Source organism: Thamnophis sirtalis, unplaced genomic scaffold (genome assembly GCF_051295495.1).
Source record: "Thamnophis sirtalis isolate CommonGarterSnake01/CBP01778 unplaced genomic scaffold, rThaSir2_p1.2 scaffold_4, whole genome shotgun sequence".
NCBI lineage: Eukaryota > Metazoa > Chordata > Lepidosauria > Squamata > Natricidae > Thamnophis > Thamnophis sirtalis.
In genome coordinates this window covers 83,286,170-83,298,629 of record NW_028261384.1, presented here as the reverse complement: position 1 = coordinate 83,298,629, position 12,460 = coordinate 83,286,170, and the positions used below count along the sequence as shown (strand labels likewise).

Here is a 12,460-nt window from a genome sequence, read left to right as displayed (position 1 = left end):
CTTCATAAGGTTGTAAAATTATTTTCTGCTACCATTGTGATATATCAGAGCTTACAATGTGAAACATACAACACAAAAGCAGCAGAAGAAAATACAGTTGGCTCTTTAATTATATCCCCTCTGGTGTGCATGTAGAAGAGAGGGAGAAAGAAAAAGAATGGAAACAGATTCATCAATGAAACTGCCGCATCGAAACCTCAGTTTAGGATGGGAGGGGTGCAGAAAATTCCTCCATTAATGCAATCAATGCTTGTGCCCTCTGCAATGATCCCCCATTATATGCTTCCTCCTCATGTTTGTTTCAGCACCATAGACAGCGAGGAGGGAGGGGAGCCAGAGAGAGACAGAGACAGACAGACAGAGACAACGCTAGTGAGAAGCCAGCGTTAAAGCCATCAGCACAGCTGAGAGGCAAAGAAGGGGAAAAGTTGAAGTGCGACAAACAACACCAGGCTCTCATCTCCCTCCCTATTTTTTCAAGCTGGCACAGTGTTTAGAGAGGGCACTCATCATGCAGTGTTTAGCAGCAGGGGCTGATTGAACTGCCAAGTTGCAGCAACAAAAGGTGCTCTGAAGAATCTGTTTCCAAATTCAAGGAAGGCTGGATCTGGACATCTGACATCTGAACAATTAGCCTCTCTCTGTTTGTTTTTCTGTCTCTTTTTTCCTCTCCCTCTTTTTACCAGATCCATCTGAAGCTGCTCTTCCCCTTTCCAGTTTTTCCAGGAGAACACTGGCAGTGTTACAATTGGGGCTCTGGTGTCCAATCCCATTTTTCTTTGCCTTTCCTTTTCTTGTGTGATTGTGTGGCTCTCTGGCATTACCTGATGTGACTTTCTGGTCCCCTCTCGCTTTGGAATCATGGGCATCTTTTGGCCTTCTGTTGGATTCTATGTCTTCACAGTATTGTACATCCAGCAAGGACTTTCTTCTCAAGGTAAGAGCCACCATTTATCAAGACTGGGGATCTGGTAGAGAGAAAAAGAATATTGAAGTAAGCACTCCTTGCATCTCCTTGTTTAAATCTTATTTTAAAAGCCCATTAAAAGGGGGTGAATATGTTCACCAGAAGTGAGTACAATATAAATATGTGCATTCCATTTCCAGACACAAAGATAGCACAGAAATCTTATATATGTGTATTGCTGTTCATATCTGAGCAGTGCTTTCATTTAAAAAGAGATTATTCATTTGATTTCAAAGCAAAGAGGTTATGTATGTAATTTTCCAAACCTTCTGTTCAGAATTCAGGATGCTGAAGCATGTGGGAAAGAGAATTTGTTTTTCTGCTCTAAATAGTATAGTCCTTTTAAAACATCAATCTTTCCTCTATCCCCTCCTTCTCTTCTGTTTTCCCCTATAATCCTATGTTCATGTTCTTGGTTTCTGTGTGTATTTCTACAAAGACCACTCCGTTTTCTGGCCCAAACCATTCTGACAAAGGCACCATCTGCATTTCAAGTAGCCCCTGCTCTGCAGAATCCATCCAGATGTTTGAGACTTAAAGGCTGCAGTGTAGATTTCAGTACCATAGACAGAAATCATATCAGGATACTCCTCCGAATACCGTACAGATAATCAGAAATGCCATTAGCAATTTTAGCTTATTTATTAGTTACACATTAGACAGAGATGGGGCAGGAGTGAGGGAACAGCAGCCACGAGGAATATGGTTTTTTTTTTTACAAGCAATGAGTTTCTATACTAGTGAATGATTGGGAGGGAGATAGTGTGGGAGACTGTCTTTTCAAAGGAAAGAGAGGGAGGAGGGGGAGGAAAGAGAGAGAGAGAGAAAGAGAGAGAGAGGGAGAGACCTACCTGTGGCTGTTTGCAATTTAACTATTTTAAAAAGTGAATAGCAATCAAAAATTTTCTCCAATTATACAGCAATGAGCCACCCGATATAATCTAGCACTTATGTGTAAGTTATTATGGAAGACTTTTCAACATGTCAACTGTGAATCTGTAATATCACAGGACTGAAGTGGTCAAACTGGTGCTTACTGTCTGAAAACTGAAAGCAAGATGTGTGGTGACTTAATTAAACAGATTACTTTACCAATATTCCTGTGGGAATATAATGGACCTATGATGATTTTTCTCTGACATACGTATTAAGAAACATTATTTGTGTTTTTCAAAGAGATAGCCATACTGGAGTGCTGGGACTGAACTAATGAAGCGAAGTATTTCTAGTGTTTGAATCTTCTAAACTAAATATTATCTACTTTTATTTAGTGTGGTATTTCAAACAAAATTGAGAGTGACATTAAGTAGGATCCAACCACAGGAATTTTTATAACAAATAAATGCCTTAACACACTTTTTAAATCTTGTTTTTAAAAATAGAAAAGAAAGAATCATACTATTCCGATAATTACTTAATCCTTAATAGGTAAATACATGAAAAATAAAGTTTTGGATTGCTTGATACATTTCACTAATCCCTAAGGAAAAATATTGACATATTACCTTCCATACAATATTTGTGCTTCATTATATGTGATTATGCAAATATTTCTATAATTAGTTTTTCCATTCGCTCATGGATAGCAGTGGTCCTTAGACAAATATAGAAGAAGAAAAATAAAAGTGATTATTAATAATTCAGAGAACAAAAAAGACATGAAATTAGTATAAGAAGAAGAAAAAAGAAAATTGGGAAAGACAGTACTGCAATCCTAAGTGTGCTTAGTTGGGTTTAAGTCCTATTCAATCAACTAATCGGGTACATAACACAATATCCTGCATGATCATTTATAAATATGATCTTGGTGAATGCAGTGCAATTTATTCCCATGTAAATCTGTATAAGATCATATTCCTCAAAAGGGAAACAATGGAAATGAATAGAAAGGGGAAGTAAAGACAGAGAAAGAGAGAAAGAATCCTAATGAAACCTGCTTTTCTTTTCCAGCCAAATTTACTGAATTTCCTCAGGATATCACAGCCACTGAGGGGCAGAATGTGGAGATGTCTTGTGCATTCCAGAGTGGCTCTGCCTCAGTGTACCTGGAAATCCAATGGTGGTTTCTGAAGGCAATTGAGGACCAAGAAGCTGGAGCTGAGGTGATGGAAGCTCAGGTACAAGCAGCTAGAAAGTAAAGATTCAGGGAACAGACCTGGTTTTCCCCAGAAATGTAATATACTCACTTACTAGGAGAAGTAAAAAAAACAACAACTTTCTGAGCAAGCAATAAACCCAAGGAATAGAATCCTGGCTTTTTATTTCATTACTAACAGTCTTTAAAAGACCTATTATTTCTAAGCATGAGTAAAAGATGTAGACTCTTTTAAAAAATTTTATTTTAAACACATAAACACATCAACAAAAACAAACATATGACTTAACACAACATAGGAACAAGAAGTTCCATCATATATCATACAGCAGTTCCGTATCGGTTTCTATACAGTTAGTGTTTTCCCTTCTATACATTTCTATCTTGCATTCATGGTCTCCTTATTCGTTATCCATTTTTATGTACAATTCTACATTTATTTATACTTAGCTATTTATAACAAAATATTGTTTACCTATATTGTGTTTTATATTCTTACTGTCATTTATTCTCTTACATACAATTATAGGTATATGTTCACATAGTATTCTTTTTCTTTGCCATTCTTATACTTTTGTTATTCCATTTAAAAGGTTATAATATACAGTTTGAGTTGTTTACCATCCCTAGCGCCTGTTGTAACACCTCATTTAAGATGTAGACTCTTAAAGGAGTTAAATTTGATCAATACAAAGCATATAATTTTAGAAAGAACTTAATATATTCCGTGTCAGTTTTATTTCTTATGTTGAAACAAAATAGAAAATACATGTTTTCATCTTTCAGATTCAATATACTCCACTCTACAATGTTTTTGTTATATCCAGTTTCAGAATTCATAAATATCATCAAAGTAAGAGGTAGCTAATCAAAGTATCTAGCTAACTACAGGTAATCCTCGACTTACGACTGCAACTGAACCCAAATTTTCAATTGTTAAGTGAGACATTTATTAAGTGGGTTTTGCCCCATTCTATGACCTTTCTAGTCACAGTTGTTATGTGAATCACACAACCAAGTAACTTGGTTGTTAAGTGAATCTGGCTTGCCCATTATCTTTGCTTGCAAAAGGAGATCACATGAACTTGGGATACAGCGATGTTCATAAATATGAACCAGTTGTCAAGTATCTGAATTTTCATCACATGATCATGTCAATAATACAAAGGTCATAACTGTGAAAAATGGTCATAGTAACTTTTTTCAGTGTCATTGTAAGGTCCTTCCTCTACTCCCCAAATCAAGAAAGTACAGACTCTTGAAACAGCAGCATTTCAAAATGAACCGTTTATTGAAAGGAAGTGATCGCAAGACAAAAGCAAAGCAGGCTCTAAGGTCCCCTTAGGCAATTATGTTAGGATAAAGGAGTTAGAAACCACTCCCCTCAGTCCGATGTTTAATGAGCCAATCCACAGGTGTGAAGATGTTGTGAAGGACATCCTGGGAAGGAGATAAAGGACTGTTCCCTTAACTCTGAAAACCACTTGGAGAGGGCTGTAAAGAACTATCAAGGGGTATATAGGTCTAAGTGCTATTGCTATGTTGTAAATTATTCCATAAAATTAATTTTATATACAGGATATTATCTGGACTTTTAAAATATTTCTATGGCTTCCAGATTTGATCCAGATTATATTGGGTCCTTTCAAACTATTCCCAGACCTATCCGTTCAGCCTCAGGATTCAAGATTTTTTTTATTTTATTTTAAGTGGTAACGATGAGAAATGGATTGAGGTTATACATTTGTTTCATATTACGGTAAACTAAAATAAACTCTACACTGAATACTTATTATTACTTATTTATCTATCAGTAATGTGCAGAATCAATTCTGAATCTCACATGCTCACTGATAAATTCACAACCATATAATAAACTTATTTTTTCCTTCTCTCTGAATTGTTTATAAAAGTAATTCTAGTGGAGGAAGTGCATGGCTCCATATAGATCATTCTTTGGATCTATCTCCCCAGACAAATCTTTGCCATGTATTTCAGAGTTTTTGTTTTGCTTTGTTTTGTTTATTACCTAATCTGCAGGTCTAGTTTAAAAATATTGGTAAACTAGATTGGTCACAATAATAGCACTGAAAAGAAAAAAATGGAAGAACCTTCATAAGGATATAAATTAAGCTACTGCAGGATGAAGGCCTCTTCACTGATGTTTATGGACCATGATCTCTTGTGGTGGACCAGTGTGGCTTAATTAACCAGTGTAGTTATTTAAGAGAATATGGACATGAATGAGTTCTGCTAGTCCCTGGGATGAGGTAAGGACATTCTTTGAAGCAACATTCTTTTATTCAAGTGAGTAGATACTCTAATGCCCATAGTAATCAACCAGATGGCTCTGGGATGCTCACAAGCAGCAGGGGTGGTTATTGCCAATTACCATCAGATTTTTAATAGTAGACTACCTCTACTTTGCTGTAATTACTAGAGTTACAGCAAAGTAGCCCACTAACTATGTAACCTCCTAACTATGAAATGACAAACACATTCATAACTATGTTTAGGATAAGACCCATTATCATATTATGCAACAAGTAGGAAAAGCAGGTGTAGAAAATAGGTGAGAGATGTTAGACTGAACCATAGCAGATTCTCACTATCATTTCATATGGATACTATGCAGTCACTTAGTGTACCATATGTCTAGTTATATAAGCAATGACTCAATCTTGCAATAAGGTATAGATTAGCAGCATTTTAGCACACTTGAAAGCCTGTGAATACCATAATTGTTAGATGTTCTTGTTTTACAGTCCTATAGATTGCAATTTGGAGTTATTTGAAATGAGAAGTGGATGGAATTCGTTTTTTACATAAGAAACTTTTTACCTTTAATATGTAAAACAGTTATTCATTCCCCAACAGGTGGAGCTATTACCAGAGAGAGACTTGGATAATGATGGAACAAAGATAAGTGTAAGTCTATGACAAAATATAGAGTATTGTTTCCTTTTAAAGGACTTTCTACTTGCTTTATTCTCTTTAATTGGTAACCATAGCAAAACCTCTTAGTCTTGGATTAATCCATGCCTTTCCATGTCTTTCTCATGTCTTTGGGATAAAAATCACAGAAGCTGTAGATAAATTGCATTTTCCTGATAGAGACAATATGTCTCATAACTATTTTCTTCAGGAATTAATTAATTTAAGTCTATGTGAGATGCCCAGGGAGCGGTCTTACCTGTTATCTGGGAATACTCTGATCCAATTGACCCTGATGAAGTGGACAGGGCTCTTGATACTGTCAATGCTACCATCTGTTAGTTAGATTCTTATCCCTCCTAGATGGTGAAAGGCTTCAGAATGATGACTAGCAGGTGAGTTCAGGCAGTGTTTAATATATCACTAGAGGAGGGGACATTTCTGCATGCTTTTAAGCAAGCCCTGGTTTGCCTTCTCCTTAAAAAACATCACTGGATCCCACTTGCCTGGAGAATTTTTATCCAGTTTCCAACCTCCTAGTCCTAGGGAAGGTTGTGGAAAAGATGGTGGTCTGACAGCTGCAAAGGGTCCTAGATGACATAGATTATCTAGACCCGGGATGGGGAACCTATGGCACATGTGCCACAGGTGGCACGCGGAGCCATTTGTCAGGGCATGCAAAGCGTTGCCATGTCAGCTGGCCAGTGTACATGCATGCACTGGCCAGCTGAGTTCAGCCTTTTTTAAAGCCATTTTTCACCCTCCCCAGGCTCCAAAGGCTCCTATCTGGGGAGGGCGAAAAGAGCCCCCCCCCCAAGGCCCTCCGGAGGCTTCAGGAACTTCCCTGAAGCCTCCGGAGAGCTTAAACCAACCCTATGAGCAAACTGGAAGTGACTTCCAGTTTGCTTGTAGGGTCCTTTTTTGCCCTTCAAAGGTCCCTGAAGCTTCCAGAGGGTTTCCACTCTCCCCAGGCTCCTATAAAGCCTCTGAAGCCTGGAGAGGGTGAAAAAAAGCATGCAAAAAATGGGGGGAGCACCTCTCAAGCACACATGCGCACTGGGGGGGTTACATGTTGCATTATGGGTGTGGCACACACTCACATGACCCCCCTGCGCTCCCCCCTTATGGCATGCGAGCCAAAGAAGGTTTGCCATCGCTGACCTAGACCCTTTTCAGACAAGATTGGGGCCTAATTATGGGATGGAAATGGCACTGGTCATTCTTGTCAATGATCTCTGGACAGAGCGAGATGGGGGTAAGGCAACTATCCTCACTCTCCTTGATTCTTAGTGGTTTGGTGGCTTTCAATACCATCAACCACAATCAACCATTCTTTTGGGCTGGCTTTAGCGGATGGGGATGAGGTGCACAGTTTGTGCTGGTTTGGGTTCTTTGTGGCATAGGAGGGGAGTGAGAGGTCCAGCCCGTGGCTGCTATTCTGTTGTGTAGCACAAGGCCTGGTACTATCTCCACTCCATTTCAACATCTATATGAAACCACTGGGTGAGATCCTCCATCACCATGGGTTGAGATATATATATATGATGACACCGAATTCTATATTTCTACTGTAGGTGACCCAAGTGATGCTATGAGCATCCTTTCACAGTGCCTGCAGGCTGTGTGGGCCTGGATGGGGGACAACAGGCTGAACGTGTTAATAATGTTGCATAGAATTTTGTATAAACATTTGCTCTACTCACATAATGCACATTGATCAGAAAATTGAATTATGTATGGGCATATTTTTTGAGAAATGTTTCACGAAACTTCAGTATAAAACAAAATCTAAACTTTAGCCATTCACATATATAATCAATATCATAACATTCCTGTCTCTTGAGCACTTTAAATTACTCATTTAATGTGAATCTAAGGCTGATGTAGTTGGAAAGTTGCTAAGACAAATGCTTCCAAACATGTTGTGCCTATACTGGCATGAGCTCATCACTCCCATTTGACATGAAAAGTCTATGAAAAGCACATATTTAAAACTAAAAAGTAAATAGGTGACTGAAAAGTCAGCCAATTAGACTTTAAAAGAGCTGACTTCAACAAAGAAAAACAAAAGTCCTCAATGAAACTACATCTTTATGAAGATAAGCATATAATGGGATACTTCAAGGTTCTATCTTGGGTCCAGTGCTCTTCAACATCTTCATAAATAATCTAGATGAAGGAATAGAAGGACAGCTCATCAAATTTGCAGAGATACCAAATTGGAGTGAATTGCAAGCACCTTGGAAGATTGTCTCAGGATTAAGAAGGCTCTTGACACATTTGAACATTGCGTCCTATGATTACAGTTCAGTAATGAGAAGAGTAAGATCCTGCACTTAGGCAGGAAAAACAAATGTACAGGTATAGAATAGGTGGCATCTAGCTCATTAGTAGTAACTGTGAGATAAATCTATGTAGCCTAGTAGACCACCACTTAAATAGAAGCTAGCAGTGTGCTGCAACCGCCAAAAAAACCCAATACAGTCTTAGATGCATCAACAGAGAGATAGCATCAAAAGTATGAGAATGACAGTATGTTTTATACTTTACCAAACTTTTATCCACTGCTTTTCAACTTGCCCTCAGGTACTTTGGAAGATATGTCTATCCCATCTTCTCTGTGACAGCCTGTCAAATACCAGCTATCATGGGACTCCTAACACTTCTTTTTGTTAGGCTAAACATACCTTGTTTCCTTAGCTGTTCATCATATAATTTAGCCTCCAGAGCCTTATCAAAGCTGTTGCTCTTCTCTTCACTCTTTCCAGAGTCCAGGGTCTCACCATCTTTTTTTGAATCATGATGAACAGAACTGGATACAGCATTCTAAGTGCGTCCTTGTATGATGAATGGCTAAGGGACCTAGGTATGTCTAGCCAATCAAAGAGAAAGATTAGGGATGACATGACAGCTGTCTTCCAGTTCCTCAGGGGCTGTCACAGAGAAGAGGGATTACATTCTCTAAAGTATCTGAGGGCTAGACAATAGACAACAGGTGGAAACTCAGAAATCCAATCTGGAACTAAGAACAAATTTCCCTGCAGTGAGAACAATTAATCAATGGAATAGCTTACTTCCCAGAGTTATAGCTGTTCCATTGCTGGAGGTTTTTATGAAAAGATTGGACAGCCATTTGTCTGCTGATTGGACTAGAAGGCCACCAAGGTCTCTTCCAGATCTGGACTCTACAATTTTATTACTCTGATATGGAAAATTGAAAAACTAGAACGCAATTGTATATTAGATATAATTTTCTGAAAATATGATCTATTAAAGACATATAGTTATGTCTCTTAGTTATGCTTGCAACATTATTATTATTATTTTTATTGCTTCAGGCAAAAACAATTTTAAAATACCCCATCTCTGAATTCGACTTTGTCATTCTTTATTTATAAAATGAAGTGCATTTTGATGTTTTGAGAGGATAAAAGGAGCAAAATTATCTGGGAAGAATGTGAGTTATCACAGGGTTAGCATGATCACTTACTTATTTGTTGTGATGTGTGGATGAATCCAGAGGTGGGTTCTTCCCAATACAGTCCAGTACGCCAGAAGAGGTAATAAAAATCTGGCGTATTGGATAAACTCACTTTTCTGCTGGGAGATTGAGCAAAGAAGAAAAACAAATACTGTTGCTTTAAATCAGAACTGAGCATGCCTGGCTGTGGAATTCTGGGAGTTGAAGTTAAAGCTGCAAATTTTGGAGTCCTGGTTTAAATTGAAAAGCTGCTCAGGTTTACAAAGTGACATTCAGCAGTTATTGGGGGAGGGAGGTTTGCTTCCCACAGAGGAAAGGGAGAAAGAGAGGGAAGGGAAAAAAAAGAAAGAAAGAAAGAAAGAAAGAAAGAAAGAAAGAAAGAAAGAAAGAAAGAAAGAAAGAAAGAAAGAAAGAAAGGAGGGAGGGAGGGAGGGAGGGAACAAAAAACATCACAGCAATTTACAGCTAAACGTCTACTCAGAGGTCATCTAGTCTAATCCCTTGCTGCAGCAGGAAACCTTACATTGTCTGGATTATTTTGGTCCCTCTCCCTCTAACAGAGAGGAAAATTGCCAAAAAGAGGAAGGAGTTTACTAGGAAAAGACTGCCATGCAGAGGAAGGCAGAGATAGTCTTTGACATGACTAGAATTGAGCCCAAAATTTTGGTTGCTAAGTAAGACAATTGTTAAATGAGCTTCACCACATTTTACTCAATCCATGACATCTCCTGGTGAGTTTCATCAAGTTGGCCATGCCCACCCAGTCACATGACCATCAAGCCATGCCCACAAAATAGGCCATGTCCACAGAATAGGTAGTAAAACATTTTGAATGAGGATCAACATGGATGAGTCCATGTTGGTGAATTAATCCTTGAAGGAGAATGTGTATTTGCATTGTTTCTGAACATTATCAAATTTGCCAGGACTTAAAAAATGCTTCAGTGCCTAGGTAATGATAGTTGTATGTTTCTATCAAGGTTGCCCTCTTTACTTCTTTAGGATCAACAGGATCCATGGTCCTCCCCTGTTCTAAGTAAAGCTGCCTTTTGAAATTATAGTTTGATGGCTAATTTATCAATGGCAATAATAGCAATATCAGAAGCACTTATATACTATTTCACAGTGCTTTACAGCACTCTCTAAGCCGTTTACAGAGTCAGCATATTGCCCATAACAATCTGGGTCCTCATTTTACTGATTTCAGAAGGGTGGAATGCTGAATCAACCTTGAGCTGGTGATATTCAAACTGTTGGTAATCAACAATCAGCAGAAGTAGCCTAGATACTGTATTCTAACCACTGCACCAACATGGCTCTCTGATCACTACCATGATGCTTCCATTGTTTTAAGATTTCACCCAAAGTGCCTATGAATATTGATAGTAATTTTCCTTTCTATGGCCACAGTCATTTTATTTCTATTTGCAGGTGTTCATATATTGCTATTTTCTCCAGTTCATTATCGTCTATTCTAATATCCCCAAGAACTGCCAACGTCTGTTACCCAGATGTTCGTTTTTCTTACCAATAATTGTTAAGTATGAGGTGTTATGTGGCAGCCTGAATCCAAGAACATTTTAGCACTTTCATTTTCTATTACTTGCTCTATTTTATGGTCCTACTAGTTCTTCTTTGCAGGCAAATGAAACTTCTTGCAGATCTTCCAATGCACAGATATTGCTACTTTGTGGACTTCTTGCAACAGTTAATTAGTTAATCCACTGTTTGGCTTCTTTGAACAAGTGACACTTGCTGTCTGTTGCTGTCTTCTCAATTCTGGGTTTGGATGCATTTGTTCTTAAGGCTTGGTCTTGTGAAGTCATAACAAAGCTCCTCCTTAGCCATTGCTAGGTCTATTATTATCTTGCCTCCTTTTTTTTTCAATGTATTGGTCATGTAATGCTTTGTCTTACCCATGCCTCTTTTCTGTTCTTCATTTGATCTTTCATGTAGACCAGTTTGTTTTATCCAGTACTTGGTAGGCCTGGTGCATTAACTTCAGTGCATCATCTTCACTATCCTTCGCTATTCTTCCAATGCCTTTTTCTTCTTCTTCAATTGTCTGATGTACTTGCAATATTCCATGCTCACCCATTTTCCTTGGTAAGTAGGGTCAGTCAACATTGTTTCAAGGATGAAGGGCATGATTCATTGTCATCATTTTTCAAGTCATCCTATCCAGGGCTTTTAGTATCATTTAAATCCAGTTGACTATTTCAGCTGTGTATCTGATTAAAGCAGTTGCCCAGGTGTTAATTGCCTTGATGGTATTTCTTCTACTGAGTTTGGACTTCATTTGGACTTCAAGATCTTCACTCTCCTGATATATTAACTTCTAACCTTTTTCTTGATTTCAATGTGCTTGATGTTGTCAGCTCAAAGGATGCCCAGGATTTATAGTGATTATTTTCATTCAGACTTTTGATGTTATTTCCATAAGGCATCATGAATTCTCCAGTTTGCACTATTTTTCCCATTTGATGGTGTATGGCATATTTGTACATTCCAAACTCCATTGCAACATCATGTATATATATGTGGACAGCAATGAGCATGATCTGTTTCAGATGGTGTTTCTCCATATAGCTTCAGATCATCCATGTATAGGAGATGGGATAGTCTGGCAGATGTTTTTAATGTTTGATAGCATGTTCTGAGTTATTCAGTGGAATGATAAACAGTAGTGATGTAAGTAAGTCTCCTGTGAAGATTCATATCTTGAAAGTAACCTCTCTCAATCTAGCGACCATGTCTTTCATGTGCCCTCAATCTTTGCACAGAGCTGACTTCTATTATTTCTAGGCACTTGATTATACAATCATGTGGCAGAGAATCAAATGCCTTTTTGTAGACAATTCATGATACAGTATATTCAAGTTAGTATTCCTTCTCTTGCAGTTTATCAAAAATGTCTTGTCAATTAGAAGTTGACATTTTTTTTTGTTCTTCTGGTGTTTGGATGATTTCCCTTCTGCTCAAG

General features: G+C 38.0%; 1 protein-coding gene across 1 annotated transcript in view; it reads left to right on the top strand.

The window, feature by feature from the left end:
• The first annotated feature begins 553 nt into the window (after window positions 1-553).
• Window positions 554-12,460, top strand: part of VSTM2A (V-set and transmembrane domain containing 2A) — a 31,327-nt gene continuing 19,420 nt past the window's right edge. Inside the window, 3 exon segments of the mRNA XM_014072087.2 lie at window positions 554-937; window positions 2,918-3,084; window positions 5,940-5,990. Coding sequence (XP_013927562.2) covers window positions 862-937; window positions 2,918-3,084; window positions 5,940-5,990 — 294 coding nt within the window. The 5' untranslated portion in view covers window positions 554-861.